Source organism: Ichthyophthirius multifiliis (assembly GCF_000220395.1).
Source record: "Ichthyophthirius multifiliis unplaced genomic scaffold scaff_1120509251024, whole genome shotgun sequence".
In the NCBI taxonomy this organism is placed as follows: Eukaryota; Ciliophora; class Oligohymenophorea; order Hymenostomatida; genus Ichthyophthirius; species Ichthyophthirius multifiliis.
The window spans coordinates 15,246-33,478 of record NW_004086274.1 but is presented as its reverse complement, the minus strand read 5'-3'; the positions used below and the strand labels follow the sequence as shown (position 1 = coordinate 33,478).

The following is an 18,233-nucleotide window of genomic DNA, read 5'->3' as shown; positions in this document are numbered from 1 at the left end:
TCATTTACATCTTTAAGTTTTTTCTCTATTAATATATTTTATAAATTCTCATCTTATTCATTCCATTTAGAATTTATCTCTTATATTTCTTCTTAATTTAAATAACCTAATTAAGGCGTTTTTTCTATATTTTTATTAGAAAAACTTAATTATTTTGCTAAATCTTTCACATTTTAATTTTTTTTTATTATTATTCGATTATTATAATTTAATGGAGTTTAATAATTACCTTCTGTATTTAAATATTATTATTTAATATTATTATTTCTATTTGATGATATTGCTACTTCTTCTGTTCCCCATTCAAAAGTTTTTTTTTATTTTTCATTTTTTAATTACGAGCTTTAATTTTCTGATTTTTCTTCATATATTATATTTTTTAAGTCTTTTAGACCTCCTTTTTGGGAATTTTAGAAATTTTTTTATGGCGAATTTTCTTTTTAATTTTCAATTAAAGTATTAGAAGTTAATATTTCATGTATATAATTTTGGTATTTTTTTTCAAAAATTTTATTTTACTATTTTATATTTTTTTTATATATATATATATATATTTTTAACTAAAATATAGTCGGATATATTTTCTTTCTATTTTTCAGAAAAATCAAAAGATAATAAATACAAATACCACAATTGTTAATTTTTATGAATTTCTCCAAAACCTTTTTTTAGGATTCCCTCTTCTTTCTATATTTATGATTTACTTAAAATTTTATTTATTTTTTATTATAAACTGAATAAGGGAATATCTTTTTTCTTATTTTTATAATTCTTATTTTAATAATATATATATATGATTTTTTTTTTTTTTTTTACTATGTATTAAAAATATAAATTTTCTATTTATTATTCAATAGTTAATATTTATTTATTTTTTGCATTTTTAGCGAAAGATAAATTATTTTATTTTTCATAAGAAAAACTTATATTTCTTTTAGCATCGCTTATATTTAAAAAACTTCCTTTTGATTAATCTTTTGATTACGATTTATTTTAACTATCTAAATAACTAAATCTTGATAGTCTTTTTATTTTTATTACAATGATTATTTATTATAATAAAATATACTTTTCTGATTTTAATCTATCCAATTTAATAATTTCTTTATCAGGTGTACATTGATTGCTTGATTTGTATTATTTAATTGAACTATCATTATATTTTCTTAAAAGCATTTCGAATTCTATTCTTTTTAAAATTTTAATAATATTTAATTATTATTTTTTTACGATTATTTTGATTTTTTAATGTTCTTTTGTATTTAAGAATTTTAATTCATTTTTTTTATTTATTTTGCTTATTTTTCTTTTATATATAATAATTGAAATAAAAAAAATTTATTTTAAGTACTTTTTTTAATTTTAAAAATTAAATTAATGTTTTATATAATTAAAGAAATTAATGTTTTCTAATTATATTTTTTTATATAAAAAAATATAAATAATGATTTAAATAAATAATAATAACTATTTAAAAATCTAAATATTAATAAGTTATAATAATAAAAAATAAATTAAAGAAAAATTATTTATAAATAAAAAGTTAAAAATAAAATTAGTTATTAAAATCAAAATTAAAATAAAAATAAGAATAAAAATAAATATATAAAATAATATTAATTAACATATATAATATATACATATAAATTTAAAAAATATAAATTTTTTTATTATTTAAATAAAATTTTATATATTAAATATAAATATACATAAATATGTATGCATTCAATATATTAAATATATATAGACATATTCATTATATTAAGTATATATTATTACTTAAATAAATAGTTTATTTATCTATTTATCTATTTTATTTATTTTAAAACAGTAACATATATATTCAACATTTTTAAAATAAAATATAAAATTGTTTTACTTATTTTTATATATAAAAAATATAACATTTTTTAATACTTACCTATATATATTAAAATAAAATATATTTCTAATAGAAATATAATTATAAATTAATATATATAATATAAAGTCATATTATATTTTAACCTATTTTTAAATATCACGATTTTATTTCTATTTTTTAAATCAATATTATATTTCCTTATTTTTTCTAATAATATTTATAGTTTTAGGGATAAAAATACCAATAGTTTTATAATTAAAACTTATTTTTGATTTTATTATTGAACAGAATTTTTTTAATATTCTCATATTATAATTTCAAAACTTTTTACTGATAAAAATTAATTAATATAATTTTAATTATTATTCTTATAATACAATATAAATTTAAATTAAACCTGAATTTATTTTTTTATATATAAAATAATAATTTATGAGATATCATATGCATTATTACCAAAAAATAACTATTTATATATATTAAATATATATATTTTACAAAAAAAATTTATTCTTTATTTTATTACGATTTCTTCTTTTTGTTAATAAATATATCTTTAAAAATTACTTTATAATAAAATTTATTATAAACATGATATACAGATAATTTATATTTAATTTAAAAAAAAAATGAAAAAAATTATAGTATTATTATAATTATATATATTTTTTAAAAAATATTAAAGCCATATAAAATTCCAATTTTGTTTTAAATATTATATTAATGATATTTTGGAATTTAAAATTATATAAATATATTATAGACATGTAAAAAATATAATATATATTATTTTAGATTTTTTTAAATAAATCACCATATAATTAAAAGTCTATATTATATATTTAATATTATTCATATCAAATTATCTCTAGTTATATATATAAAATAAAATTATATAAAAATTAATAATTACTAATTACTAATATTTCTTAACTAAATTATAAAAAAAAAAATTAAAAAAAAATAACATAATAAAAATAATTATCTAAAAATTAATGCTTATTTTATTTTTGTTAGCAGGAATTATTAAGCTTATAGTGTTATATTAAGGAAATAAACTTTGTATTGAAATCCTTTAAAAGCATTTTATTTATTTATATTTATCAACAACTAGAGGCATCGAATTTATTAAAAACAAAAAATAAAAAACATTATTTATGTATTGGTAAACATATTATTATCTTTTGGCTTGAGTTAATTTTACAAAAAAAACATTCTCTAGTATATATTATTAGAATTAAAATTTATCTACAGTATTTTTTATTTTGAAATATTGCCATAGAATATATTTTTCAAGACAGATTTTAGATTAATGTTATCTATTTACTTATACAATATAGTATTTTTAATATTAACAAATATAGTAAATAATTATTAATTTTTTATATACTTAATATATTATGGATTAATACTGATATATTTAATGACTAATAAATTCAAAATTTCCAATAGTATATAAATAATATTAGAAAAAGTTGAAGATTGTATTTAAATTAATATAGATAATGATTAACAAAATGCCTATTTTATAATAAAATAAAATAAAAGTATTAAATTGATAAAATTTTTTGAAACTTAACCAAAATTTTTTGAAACTTAACCAAAATAAATATTTTCATTTCTGAATAATTCTTTTTAAAATATTTTCAACTTTTAAAACGATTTAAATTAACTTTCTCCTTAAAATTTTGTACACATAAATAAATAAATTTAAAAATAAATAAAAAAGAACGAATAAATTTAAAAAAAAACTAATTGTGAAACACAAGAAACAGAAAATAAAAGCAAATAAGACATCGAAAATTAATAAAAACAACAAAAAAATGAATATTCCTATGAAATTATATCATAATTAAAAATTGATTAAGACTTTAAAATAATCTAATCTTCCCAAAATTAACTATTAGTAGAATTTTCGAATAAAATAATATTCTATTCACTTCCTGAATTAAAGCAAATAAAGAAATTCTATTAAAACCCAACCTAGACTATATTTTCCATTAAACAGAATAGAAAATAATATATTACTATTATGAGAAAGAATAGAACCGTTTTTAATTCGAAAGGCATGATTTAATTGGAAATACCGAAAATTTAAAATTCAGTTCAATTTTAACTAATAAAAACACGAATTTTAACAAAATCCTTCTCTACTCTACTTTTATTATAGAGGAATCTTAAACTCGTGAAGTCCTTTTATTTTCCGATGGTTAATATTTAGTGGGTATAGATACAATTAATTTAGAACAATAATTGCTTGAATAATAAATAGGATACAATGATAATATATAACTCCAATAAATAAATAATAGATATGTAGCCATTAATAATTTATAAGATGAAAACGATAAAATCCTTATTGATGTACCAACTTATATATATAAAAAATTCAGCAAATTATAATATGATTGCTCTTTGGGAAAAATACATAATCTTTAAAATTGTGTACTTTTAAAACATATTGATGTCCATAAAGGAAGCTATATTTTAAATATTTAAAATAATAAAATTTTTAAATAATAGTGAATTAGAATTAATAGAAAAAATATGGTTTTTAGATAATTTCTTGTTCTTTGTTGACTAGTTAGGAAATTTAGGAATATTTAATGCTTAATAACTAAATATTAAATAATTTGATAGTATAATGATTATAATAATTAATAATCATCTATATATGATTGATTGATTATTTTTATATATAATGTAATCAATCATAAATTTAAAAAAAATAATTAATATTATATTTTTTATATTATTTTAGTATATATTAGTTTTGAATATCGTAAATTTTATACATAAATATTAAATTTCTTTTATAAAAATAAATTTATGATATATATATATAAAAAAAAAATAGAAAAATTAAAATATAAAAATATATATAAAAAAATATTAAAATAATAATACAAAATATATATTTAAATTTAATATTTTAATATATATAATCTTATATATTATTTTTTAAATAAATATTTTTTTTTAATTTAAATAAAAAATAATTTTAATTAATGTTTTAATAAAATTACGTATTTTAAATAAAAATACAATAATCAGCTTTATAATTATTATTTATTTTAACATTTAACAAAATTAAAATTTGAATTTAATTAATTCTTTTAATCTTCCCCTAAGCAACCTATAATAAATCCATACATACCTGCATCATTTTACATTTAATCCAAAACAACTTTTTCTAAATAAAGTATTTCGTCGAACATTTCTAAAGGACTTATATATTTATATACTACTTTACTTCTCATTTCTACATTATCATCAAAATCTTCATCTTCTTCATCATCTTCTTCTTCATCGCTTTCTGCTATATTTTCTCCTGGAGTATTATCGTTGTATTATTGTAGTTGTTATTATAATTTTTATAATTCGTTGTTACTATTACAATTATTATCTTCTTTATTTTCACCTTTTTCCCTTAATTTTATTATTTCTGTAGTCAATTAAACCAAATAACACACTAAACCTTAAAATGAGTTTAAAATACCTTAAGGAAGCTAACTCTATTATAATTTTAAGATAGAACTAATACCTACAAGCATTCTTTATTTTTCAAAATCAGTCTTAAAGACTCCCAAATTTTCAAAATAAGCCTAAAAGTAGTAATCAAGACATTAAAATTCTACTAAAAAGTTCAATGTAAGTAATGGATTATAATAAAGGCAAATAGAAATGAGTTAAATATTGATAATTTTGACATTTTTATTAATTGAATTTTTAATTTTGGATAAACCTTACTCAATAATATTTTATAAAATATGATCAATTTATGGGCTTTACATATTTTCTACAAAACCAATTATTAAACTAGTAGCAATTGCTTATTCTGTATAAGTAAAATTCTTTTAATTTTAGTAAATTCCTTCAACTAAATCAAATAATAGCTTGACCAAATTCTAACCGAAAATATCATTTTATTATAAAATTATATCTTTTCCTTTCTAAAAATAATTCTTTAAAGGACCTACCATACTATCAACTACTTAAGCCCATTATTATTTTTGATTTTCAGTAGAATTAACTAATACAGAAAATAATTAATAATATTCTTCATTATATTAAATTTATGAAAGATTAATATTTTAAGGAACTCCAATAATACAATAACACATAAAAGGGTAAAAAATCCATAAACTACTAGGAATTTAATTCATTTTAAAAAGTAAAATATTTAAAATAGAAAATCCTTCTTCTAAATATCTCTATTCTTTATCCACAAAACATTCTACAATTAATTTACTTAAAAAGTCTTTTTCTATTTTCTAATAAACCTAAACTTCTAAAGGAGCTTCTAAAATATTAATTATCGCCTATAAACATTCAGCACCCGAAACTTCGCCATCTTCGCAATTTTCTTCTTCCCCAACTTCTTTATTCTTATATCGGTAGAAAACTGAGCTTAAATGGAAGGCTAAATCATATGCATAAGGGGCTATTTCTTCTGTAAAATTACTAACAATTACTTCTAAAGCAGATACTAAACTATCATTGTCTAATTTATTCATTAATTTTATATAAATAGATAACATATCAGATAAACCAGGCCTTATTAAATCTTTTACACCTTCTTAATTTATATAGTATTATAAAGCAATTGAAGACTATGTTTTTAATACTAAATCTCCATTTATCATACATTAAGAAAGTCCCTATATAAATATATTAATTTATATATATTTATATATATATATATATATATATATAATATTCAAACAGTTATTATATTTTGTAAATTATAAGGATTAGTAAATTAAATTCCTCCGAAAATTCCTATTGTTTAGCATACACGAGCTTTTAAGATTCCTATATCAGATTAAAATAAAGGAATAATATAATTTTAAAGAACGTTTTCTAATTATACTGTTATTTCTTTCACTTCATAAATCTATATATTTCATTTTTTAAAAAAATTAACAAATTAAAAATAATATAAATACAGTTAATACTTAATCTCTAATTATTCCTAACAAATTAATAATTCCTTCTTTAAAAGCTATAGATATATTTAAATTATTTCTAGGATTTATATTATTATTTAAACATTAAACAATAAAATTAAATATTAAGTTTATATAAGCTTCTCCTTTAGGATTATTTACTTTGCATGCCTCAATAATTAATTTAACAGAAGCATTCTATATTAAAAAAATTATATATATATATATATATATATATATATATATATATTTATATATTTATATATTTTTTTATTTTACCTTATTAACTGCTATAGATATATTGTCTTCATTTTTTCTAATATAATCTTCTGGATCGCTATTGTAAAGATCAGTGTCTTATGCAGTTGGTTATAACATAGGAATACATAAATCGAAAATGATTTATTCGAAAATAGGATGCAAGACATCAAATGTTTCATCATAATTTTAAGAATATAATAAAAACTATAGGCAGCAATTAATAACAACTTCTGGCACTTGTTTTCCTTTAAGAAGTTCATTAAATAAAATATTAAGAATAGATTATACAAAGGAACCAGAATATTTTTATAAAAATAAGCATGCAACTTATTTCTATATTTTGTCTTTAGAATTTTTTAAGCAATGTTTTTACAACATTCTATATATATAAATATATAAAATATTATATTAATATATTTACATATATAAATATAAATATTTACTTTATTAATATATCTATCGATGTTTTTTTATTTTTCCAAAAAGGATTTTTTTCAATATTTGTAGATTCTTAAATAATCTAATAATCAAGTACAAGTTTTATTATAACTAGCCAATTTTATAGTGTATTCTAATCTGCTAATATTAAAGGGAAATTCATATTAATTGAATGAAGGTAAATTTTAAGTATACATTTTAGTTAATAAGCTGTTTATAGATTATAATTTTATAATAATTGGCCTGCTAAATTCTAAATAATAATAATAGATTTGCTTAAAAGATGATCAAGGACATTGCTTTCGAGTTCAACTTCGTATTTCTTGAATATTTTCTAAAGAGTAATCAAACAAACATGTATTTCCTCGAAATTTTATGAAGAACCTAATCTAGTTAATATATTAGTCAATATTTCAGGCCATTCATTAGGATAATCGTAATTTATTATTTTAGTTATTATTTATTTGTATAAAACAAATATTTAATTATCACTAGATGATCTTATAAAAGCATCCGCTATACTTTATTTAATAGTGGCTTTATCTTTATTTTTATTTTTATAAATATGTTTATATATATTTATATATATTAATATACCTTATAAAGATAAAGCTGTATTATTATTCATATTTGTAGTAATCCAGTATTTTTCTATTGTATTTTTTATATTAGTTACAGCTGATAAGCGGATTTATTGAGAATATTAAGGATTGTCTGCTAAGATCATTAATTATATACAGTAATTTGGTTATAATTAATTTTAGTTTATAAATTATTCACTTTATTATACTTTTAAAGGCATATTAGATAATAATCCTTCGAATACTTAAACAAGTGTGACAGTGTCGATCATTTAATTTTTTTTTTTTTTTTTGTGAATTAATATTTTTTTTTTTATTAAAAAATATATATATATTTTTTTTTAATGTTGAATTTAAATTAAATTTTGAATATTTAAAGATTTTTCTTTATATTATATAATAAAAATAATTATATATTTTTTTAAATATTTTCTTTTTAGCAAAAACCGCTTAATATTAATTTCAAAATATTAGTTATTATTATAAAATAACATAAAAAAACATAAAAATTATAATATAAAATAATAAATCATAACATAAGATGTCATAATATAATTAAAAAGAAAAAAATAATTATTATTTAGAAAATGATATATTTTGTATTATAAGAGAAAAAAAAAATATATAAATATAATAAAAATTATTATAAATTATAAAAAAAAAATATTTATATAAATATATAAATATTTATATATATTAATTTATATACAAACTTATATATTTCAATGTTTAAAAATATAGTAAAATAAAATTAAAAGTTTTTTATTATCCCAATTTTATTTTATTTTAATATTAAAAAACCTTTATTATCTAATTTTCAACAAAACGATTGGTATAAAACAGGAAAAGCATATTGGAATCAAATGGAAGATACATATGATGGTGTATTATCTGGATATGGTCATTTAAATTAAATTGATATAGAATTCAGTAAAACTTTTTTGAAAAAACTAGAATAAAAGACGGCAATTTAATATAATAATGTACTTGATTGTGGAGCCGGAATTGGTCGTATAAGCAAATAATTACTTAGTTTAATTTTTAAAGAGGTAGATATTTTAGAATCTAGTGATAAATATATAGAGAAGGCAAAAAAGATTCTTAAATATCATTAAAATATAAATAAATATTATTAATAAGGTTTAGAAGAATTTAATTTCGAAAAAAGTTATGATGTAATATGGATATAATGGGTATGTAATTAATTAAAAGATGAAGATTTGATATTTTTTTTGTAAAAAAGTACCTAAAAACTAAATGAAAATGGAATTATTATTATAAAAGAAAATATATCTGAAGAAAATTATGTTTATGAAAATTTAGAAAGCTCAATTACACGTTCAAATAAGGTTTTTAGAAAAATATTTAATGAATGTAAATTAGAAGTTGTTTTATGTGAAAAGCAAGATTAATTTCCATAAGAATTATATGATGTTTATATGTATGCTTTAATGAAAAAATAAATATGAAGAAAAAAAATATTTATAATTAAAAATATATATGTAATTATATTTTTCAAATAAATAAAAAATATATAATTAAAATATAAATATAATTATATATATAATTAATATTTATATATAATTTTATCTAATTATTTTATTTTTGTTATAAATATTATAAACACATTTGAAAAAAAAAACTAGAATAAAACATGTTTTCTATTTTTATTACATTATAAAAATAAAGAAAAAAAAATATCAAAAAATTTATTATATGATATATATAAAAATAATATTTAATTTGTATATAATATATATATTATTTATTTTAAAATAAATAATTACTATATATGTAAAAAAATATTATATATAATTAATCAATTAAAATATTATCAATCTTACTCTTCATAACCAATAAAAGACAGAATATTATTCTATTTTTCCTTTTTTATAGGTAAATTAAGTTTAATTTTCTTTTTAACTTCATCATCTTATTATTTTTTAACCGAAAAATCCATCCCTTTTTTTTTTTTAAACCCAATATCAAAACCTTTTCCATATTTTTCTTATTTATTTAAAACTTAGATTTCTTCCTAGTGTTTTTTCTCCATTTATTTCGCCCTGACATCTATAAAATAATGCCCTGCTAACTCCAATAACCAACTCGCTTCTATTTCTGAAACTTCTCTCATATAATACTTACTAGTGAATACTAAATCCGAATAAACAACCCATTAAGGCGGTTTTATATTCAAAATAGAACTCGGATGTAAAAATAATATCTCTTTATTTCTCAGATTTCTATAAGATCCATCAGGTTGTAACTACCCTACATTTAAAAAAAATGCCTTTACCAAACATCTTAAAATTCCTTCAATATCACTTGCTCCAGAGACTATTTTATACCCCAAAAAGGTACATTTTTCCTTTAATTAATCGTAAATTTTCAAAGCCAAATGAAGGCTTTTACTATTGATTTTATTTTCGTTACAAAAGCCATTTTTTCCGTTTTAATTTTTAATATTTTTATATAATAAAAAGATATTAATTAACGTCAAATGGTCTCCTTCCTTAGCCCCGATCTTTTTTTTCACTTTCAGAATATTTTAAACTTCATTCTGAGAATAAAAAACCTGTCCTTATAGACATAAAATAGAGCATAAGGCTAAAATTTCCTCAGAACAACCAAATTCTTCCTAAAAAGAATTCAAAAGTAAAACACTTAAATTATATGGTAACTAAAATTCTACTACTTATTTACCTAAATCATTTAAATTACAATCTTTATTGATTATTTGAAAAGCAAAAAGTTCCTCTAAACTTTTTGCAAAAGCTTCTTCTTTTGGTTTTGTTAAAAGTTCAAATTAAGAAATATCTCCTACGCCCAAATTTTTTATTTAAATTATAAAATCAGTTAATTTACATCTTAGTATTTCCGGTGTATTTTCATTATATAAGATTTTCTCGAAATCTTCTTTTTTACAAAGTCTATAACATTCTCCTTTTTATACTCTTCCGGCTCTACCTGCTCTTTATTTTGCGCTTTATTTACTTATAGGTATTACTTAAAGATTATCTATACCCTTTTTATAATCAAAGTAGTTAATTTTTTAGTGCAAGCAGTCAATTACATATACTATTCCTTGTATAGTAATACTAGATTCGGCTATATTGGTTGATATAATAATTTTCCTTGTATTATTGTCAACAGGTTTAAATACTTCTAGTTATTCTTCTTGGGGCAGACCCGAATACAAAGGTAGTATCTTCACTTTAGCAGGCTTTTCAGTCAGTCTATTATATAAAATTTCCATAAATGCCTCTATTTCTTACTAAGAAGTTAAGAAAACTAAGACATCTCCTTCCTTTTTATTATAAATAATATCCAGTGTAGTAAATAAAGCCTATAAAACATAATTTTGGCAACTTTCTTACAAATAAAAGATATCAACAGGAAAAAGTCTTCCTGAAATATTTAAAATTTTAGCCTGAAATTAATTTTCTTAAAAAAACGAAAAAATCTTCTTCCCTTCTAAAGTGGCAGAAGAAATCACAAATTTTAATACAGGATTTTTCCTTCGAATTTTTTTTAATAAAGCCAAAATAATATCCGTATTTATAGTCCTCTCATGTATATCATCAATCATAATAACTGAATATTATGTTAATAATGGATCTTTTTATATTTCATTTATTAACATTCCATCAGTCATATATTTTATTTAAGTTAAATCATCATCTGTTTTTTCATCAAAGCGAACACTATAGCCTACTTCTTCACCGATTTTACAATTCATTTCTTAGGCTACGCGATTTGCGATTGATATAGCGGCTATTCTACGTGGGAGGGAAATACAGATTTTTTTATTATTTATACCATATCCAGCTTCGAAAAGATATTATGGAATTTCTAGATTTTATTTGTTAAGTTTTTTTTTGTTTTTAGGATTTTTTTACTTGTTGTTTTTCCAGATCCAGTTTCTGCAATTACTATTACACATGAATAATTTTCAACACAATATAATATTTCTTACTCTTTGTTTTTTTTTGTTTTATATATATTTTTTTATTATTTTATACTATGTTTTTATATTGGTAATTCATCAAAATTGTATTAATCATATGCCAATATATTATTTCCTTCTCCTAATAGTATTTCTTATTCTTTTTCTTATTTTTTTTGATTCCTTTATTCTTACCAGTTTTTAACTAATTTTTGGTCTTTCATTTATTTTATTTAATAATATTTTTAGATTTATTAATTAATTACTAAATTAAAAAAAAAATGTATATTATAAATATATATATTTATATACATATATAAACTATTATTTTTTAAAATAATTAATCCTAATTATATATAAAAAATATAAGAAACAAATATAATATCATAAAAAAATACATATATAAAGTATAAAGGAAAATAATAAATATAAAATATAAGAATAAATCATAAATTTTTTAAAAGCAAACTTTCATTTTCCCCTTAATAATGTAAATTTTGCTTCAAATCAGACGAATTGTTATTATTTTTTTACGAATTATTTATTTTCGAATAACTACTATTATTTTGTTCATTTTTATTAATACTATAACTATATTCATTAACAAATTCCTAAAAAATCTCTTCATCGTAGTATTTAATATTTTTAAAAGCATCTTCCTAATAGATATGATTATCAATAATTTCCTTCTTATGAATAATAAGTTAGCAATTCTTCTAAAAATACTCTCCTAAAGGATTATATTCACTTGCTTCTTCTAAATTATCTTAAACTTCAAAAGGCATATTTTCAGAGAAATTCGTACTATATTCATTACGATAATCTTAAAAAATTACTTATTAAACCCTTTAACAGCCAAATCTAAAAACAATAACTTTGATTATTTCACGTTTAAATTTTTTGGATCTTAATTTTCATCATAAAAGCCAGTTTAGGAGTCGAATTAATTATTTTAGATAGACAAAAAGCCGTATTTTAAATCTGTAATAATTTCATTTATATTATTATTTTAAATATTTTCAATTTTTTCGTCTTATATTTTTATTTATAATTAATTTATATCCATTTCGAATTTAACGATTTTCGCTTCAATGTATTTACTACCATTTTTTTGTGTTTTATCAAAACTTTAAATATATTCGTTTATTATATTTAAAGTCTTTTGTTCAGCTTTATATAAATCGTTTATATTAATATTTTGGAAATTCTAAACAAAGGAATAATTATGTAAAAATAAAGACAAATATTCATTATTGGTTAAAAATATTTAATAATATTTTTTTAATTATAAAGCTTATGAAAGTTGTAAATTTAATATTTTCTCTATTATTTATATATAAATATAAATAAAAATAAAATAAAATATATATATATATATTTATTATTATTCTTTACCTATTAATATTAATAATATTGTATACATTGATGAAAATAATGTCATTTATTAAGTTAATATTAAAGAAAAAACATATTGATTTATATTATATATTAAATATCCTTTATCTTACTAATTTTCTTTTTTTTTTTTTCAAAAATATAAATTATAATATATATATATATATATATATATATATATATATATATATATATATATTTTCTACTATTTTATTAATTATATGTATTTGTTTTTTATAAATCTTATATTTAATCGAAAAACTTTTATATTTCTTCAAGTTCATCAAATAATTTATCTATCGATTGTTTTCTAAAATACTTTTTTTTTTCATATCTTGGCACATTAAAACTGGATGTTTTATCTGAATACAATCTACTTTTAGTTTTTAAATATTTTAAATATTTTTAAATGAAAACATCTATTTTCAAATCATCTTTTTATCATTATAAATAAAATATATAAAAGTATATTTTTATACTATTTTTTTTTTCAACATCACTATAATTTTCTACATGAGCAATTTTTAACTAAAAAATATCATCAACAAAACATTTTTCTTCTAAACAAATGTCTAAAATAATTAAATTTTTTATTATATAATTCCATTTATTTTTCGATTCACTATGCTGCATTTTATTTATAATTGTACTAAAAGCTATTTATGGTCTTGTTTCTTAATCTTATCCTGTTAAAGTCATTATTATTTCTTATTTATATATTTTTATATACATATATATAAGTTTTATATAAAAAAAAACATTATATATCTGTTTAATCTGGAGGTTCTGTATCTCTTGCATATGTAGCTTATAGTCTTGCCTATTTTATTATTGATTCTTTATATTTTTATAATTAAAATTTTATTAATTATTATTTTTACTTTTTCGAATGTATTGGATGCCCCTATTGAAAAACATCCTCTAAAAATAGTAGTAATCATATCTTTTTTAATTTTTATAGTCAATTTATATTTTTTTAATAATATTTCAATATTTATATTATTTTTTTATTTTTATATTAAATAAATTAAATAAAATTAATTAATCATAATAATATATTTTAAGTTTTTGTTTTTGTAATTATATTTTATTTTAAAATTTATATTTTTCAATTTTATTTTTTAATTAAAATAAATAAATATGGATAATAGTAATTAACAAGTATAAACTAATTTAGGCTAAAATGTTGTTAATCTATAAAGAGAATTAAGAGATTAATAAGAAGAAAATAAAGATTATTATAATAATATACTTTTAAACTAATAAGCTTAAGAATTAATATTGTTTTCAAATATGAATATTAGTTATAAATAAAAAAAAAATATTTTTATTTTAGAAAATTAAAATAAAAAAGATAATTTAACAGATGAATAATAAGATATATTAATTAAAAACTTTACAGAAGAAAATACTTATTTGTAAAAAATAGTTGAAAAAATATCTAATGACAGAAACTAAGCTTAAGGAAAAGTAAATAACATATAAAATTGTATTTTATGTTTTTTATTTAATTTTTAAATCAAATAATAATAAAAAAAAAAAAATAGATAAAATATAAAAATATATTTACTAAATAATTATTAAGTTGAAATATAAAAAAATTTAAAGAATAAAATATACAAATAATAAAATTAAATATAAAAAAATAAGTATGAAAATAATAATTTATAAATAAGTATATAGATAAAAATATATATTTATAAATTTATATATTATTATAATTATATATATACATATATATATATATATATTTGTTCATATTTATATTTATATAAAAAATTTATTTTTTATCAATATATTTAAATTTTTATTTATATTTTTATTTATATTTTTTTTAAATTTTTTTTTTTTTTATTATTATTCTATTTATATTATTTTTTTTAATATATAGTCACTTTTAATATAACAATAATCATAAGAAGCTGAGAATTTTAAAAAAGATATAATTTTTTAATTATAAGATCGTATTTAAGAAATAAGAAATGAGTTATATGAAAAAGAAATTATTATATAATAAATAGAAATCGATAAAAATATAAATTAAAATAATAATAAACTTATATCAGATGAAAATTCCAATAAAACATTTTAATATAGAGATGTCAAATATATATTTTTATTTAATTTTTAATAATATTATTTTTATAGATTCTTTCTCCATAAATAAATTTAATATTAATTCATACAGAAATAGAAAAAATGAAATCCGAAATTATAAAGGAAACATAATAAACAGCTATATATTATAAAGAATATAAAGAAATAAAAAAAAAATAAAAAGTAACTAATAAAAAAAAAAATATTAAATAAAAAAATATATATATATAAAAAAATATATATATTTATATATTTATATATTTATATATTTTATTCTTTTATTTAGAAAATATTGTTTTAAATTGTTTAATATGGAATGTTATAAAATACAAAATCATATAAAAAAAGAAGTAATTTTTTTTTATAATAAAATTTTAATTTTAATTTAATATAAATATAAAAGATCAGTTAATTTTTTATAAAAATATACAAAGCGATGATGAAGATTTCAATATAGGAAATTTATATTAAAAAATTTAGAATTTTTATAATAAAGATTTATAAAGATTATACAAAAAAAAAAATATTTATTTGAATAATAACCTTTATTACTATAATAAACTTAAAGTTAAACTGTTACAACACAAAATAATATACAAAAAAATGAAAAATTAATATAATTAGAAATTGAAACAGATAATTTTAAAAAATTAAATTAAAAATATTCAATTTATAATAAAAAAATAGTAAATTAAATATCCAAACTATTAAGATATAATTAAACACTTGAACTAACAAATCAAAATTTAATTTAAAATTATAAACATCTATAAGATAAAGTTTAAGATTTAAATAAAGAATTAAAATAATATAAAGATTATTATATATAAATTCTAAATAAAAAGCGATTTAAATTTTAAACAAATTCATAATCTAGATAAAAATCATATCTAAATTATAGTTAAAATACAAAATAAAATTAAAATTCATAGTATATACATTATTTATAAATATATATATATATATATATTTATATATATATATATATATATTCTTTTAATTAAATACTTAATATTTATATATACAAAGTTATAAAAGTTTAAATGTTGTGAAAGAAGAAGGTGTAGATGAAGGTATTAGTTAAAGAAACGATATTATAAATTATTAAAATTTATTTTAGAAAAATAAAGTTGTTAATAAAAATTAATAAAAATTATAAGATGATGTTTTTATAGATTTTGATGATAAAGATTATGAACCACTTTTAAGTAAAGTTGAATGTTTACAATATTTAAAGTAAATACATGCTACTCTTCCTAACATAGAATAAAAAAAAAAAATTAAATAGTTTCAATATTTTAAAAGTTTAAAGATCACTATCTAATCCTATTGATTATATTTAAAAAAATTATAATTGTTTAGTTAATTCATTAAATAAAAAATAAATAATGTATAATATTAATAATTACGAAGTTTTTAATGAATCGTAAACTAATAGAAATATTGGAAAACTTGATAATACTAGATTCTTTAGAGAATTAGATATTTCATGTATATATCCTAACTAAATTAATAATAATTATAAAAAAAAATGATAAGATTAGAAAAAAATGAAATACATTAATATATATAAATGTTGAAAATATTATTTATATATATTTAATAATAATAAAAAATATACATTTATAAATTTTTTTATTGCAAATTTAATAAAAAAATATATATTATTAAATATTTAAAAAATATAAAATGAATAAATAATAATTTATATAAAAAAAATATATATATCAAGAAAATGATAAAATATAAAAATAAAACAATTAAGAATGTTAAATTATACCGAAAAGACTAGCTTTAAGCTTTGATATACCGACTATAAGTTAAAAAAATATATTTAAAATAATTTTTAATTTTTTTTTTAAAAAAAGTATTAGAATATTTAATACCTTAATCAGGAAAATTATATCATCATAAAATAAAATTGAGAGAATTAAAAAATGATAGTGATGAATAAAAATGTTTAAAATAAATATAAAAAAGACATAATATATATTTAAAAAATATAAATGATAACTAAATAATAAGTAAAATACAAATACAAAAATATTTTATAAACATATATAAAAACATAAATCTATTTAAAATAATAAAAAAGAATTAATATAAATATTAAAAAATAATTTACATTAAAGTAATTCAAACATAATTTGCTAAAAAGATTGTAATTCTTAATCTAATATTTAATAATAATTTTAATTAAAAACACAAGATAAAGAAAACTAATTTTTTCAAAATAGCGAATTAAAAAATTATAGCAATAATGATGATTTTGAAGAAGATATTGACGATTAATAAGAAAATTATAGTTAATCTTTATATGAAAATTAATATAAAAGTAATGAATAAATTAATGAATTTTCTAATGATTATTAATATAATTAAAATTCAAAATAAGAAGAATTTGAAGATTAAGATGATGAAGATGATGACGATAATTATTTTATAGAAAATAAATAAAAAGAATATGAAATTAATTTAAATCATTATTATTTAAAAGAAGAAGATAATCTATTAAAATAAAAAAGCATTTTAAATGAAAGTAAAAAAAAAAATAGCTATGAAATATAATAATGCAAAAAAGATCAAGATTATAATAATAGTTTAGTAAAAAATAAAATAAAAAATAATTAACAAATTGAAAATAACATTATTTTTAATAATTTCAAATATGATTTAGATGATGATGAAGAAAATATTTATGA

General features: G+C 16.4%; 2 protein-coding genes across 2 annotated transcripts, besides 36 other annotated features; both read right to left on the bottom strand. All coding sequences in view use genetic code 6, as the record gives it.

The window, feature by feature from the left end:
* Positions 1 to 235: 235 nt before the first annotated feature.
* Positions 236 to 267: a microsatellite.
* Positions 268 to 754: 487 nt separating this feature from the next.
* Positions 755 to 785: a microsatellite.
* A 726-nt stretch (positions 786 to 1,511) lies between these two features.
* Positions 1,512 to 1,585: a microsatellite.
* Positions 1,512 to 1,587: a microsatellite.
* Positions 1,565 to 1,614: a microsatellite.
* Positions 1,615 to 1,653: 39 nt separating this feature from the next.
* Positions 1,654 to 1,705: a microsatellite.
* Positions 1,666 to 1,705: a microsatellite.
* A 218-nt stretch (positions 1,706 to 1,923) lies between these two features.
* Positions 1,924 to 1,982: a microsatellite.
* An 817-nt stretch (positions 1,983 to 2,799) lies between these two features.
* Positions 2,800 to 2,842: a microsatellite.
* Positions 2,843 to 3,424: 582 nt separating this feature from the next.
* Positions 3,425 to 3,471: a microsatellite.
* Positions 3,472 to 4,700: 1,229 nt separating this feature from the next.
* Positions 4,701 to 4,787: a microsatellite.
* Positions 4,732 to 4,782: a microsatellite.
* A 28-nt stretch (positions 4,788 to 4,815) lies between the features above and the next one.
* Positions 4,816 to 4,855: a microsatellite.
* A 59-nt stretch (positions 4,856 to 4,914) lies between these two features.
* Positions 4,915 to 8,411, bottom strand: IMG5_130780 (hypothetical protein; the record flags this gene model as incomplete). The annotated part of the gene is made up of 6 exons (XM_004032025.1): positions 8,110 to 8,411; positions 7,518 to 8,055; positions 7,093 to 7,453; positions 6,814 to 7,011; positions 6,591 to 6,761; positions 4,915 to 6,525 (listed from the first exon to the last, which is right to left on the bottom strand). The coding sequence occupies exons 1-6, from the start codon at positions 8,363 to 8,365 to the stop codon at positions 4,915 to 4,917; spliced, it is 3,135 nt and encodes a 1,044-aa protein (XP_004032073.1). The 5' UTR covers positions 8,366 to 8,411.
* Positions 5,144 to 5,175: a microsatellite.
* Positions 6,527 to 6,584: a microsatellite.
* Positions 7,027 to 7,079: a microsatellite.
* Positions 7,456 to 7,502: a microsatellite.
* A 161-nt stretch (positions 8,412 to 8,572) lies between the features above and the next one.
* Positions 8,573 to 8,628: a microsatellite.
* A 79-nt stretch (positions 8,629 to 8,707) lies between these two features.
* Positions 8,708 to 8,760: a microsatellite.
* Positions 8,709 to 8,755: a microsatellite.
* Positions 8,761 to 9,623: 863 nt separating the features above from the next.
* Positions 9,624 to 9,679: a microsatellite.
* Positions 9,624 to 9,690: a microsatellite.
* A 237-nt stretch (positions 9,691 to 9,927) lies between these two features.
* IMG5_130770 (hypothetical protein) lies at positions 9,928 to 12,263 on the bottom strand (the record flags this gene model as incomplete). The annotated part of the gene is made up of 2 exons (XM_004032024.1): positions 9,928 to 11,945; positions 11,993 to 12,263. 2 exons carry the CDS (start codon positions 12,261 to 12,263, stop codon positions 9,928 to 9,930), a joined length of 2,289 nt encoding a protein of 762 aa, XP_004032072.1.
* Positions 12,074 to 12,130: a microsatellite.
* Positions 12,264 to 12,439: 176 nt separating the features above from the next.
* Positions 12,440 to 12,493: a microsatellite.
* A 1,088-nt stretch (positions 12,494 to 13,581) lies between these two features.
* Positions 13,582 to 13,633: a microsatellite.
* Positions 13,634 to 14,518: 885 nt separating this feature from the next.
* Positions 14,519 to 14,561: a microsatellite.
* A 562-nt stretch (positions 14,562 to 15,123) lies between these two features.
* Positions 15,124 to 15,185: a microsatellite.
* A 45-nt stretch (positions 15,186 to 15,230) lies between these two features.
* Positions 15,231 to 15,307: a microsatellite.
* Positions 15,233 to 15,290: a microsatellite.
* A 99-nt stretch (positions 15,308 to 15,406) lies between the features above and the next one.
* Positions 15,407 to 15,446: a microsatellite.
* Positions 15,408 to 15,459: a microsatellite.
* Positions 15,460 to 15,721: 262 nt separating this feature from the next.
* Positions 15,722 to 15,775: a microsatellite.
* Positions 15,728 to 15,776: a microsatellite.
* Positions 15,749 to 15,800: a microsatellite.
* Positions 15,770 to 15,802: a microsatellite.
* A 661-nt stretch (positions 15,803 to 16,463) lies between these two features.
* Positions 16,464 to 16,523: a microsatellite.
* Positions 16,524 to 18,233: the final 1,710 nt, after the last annotated feature.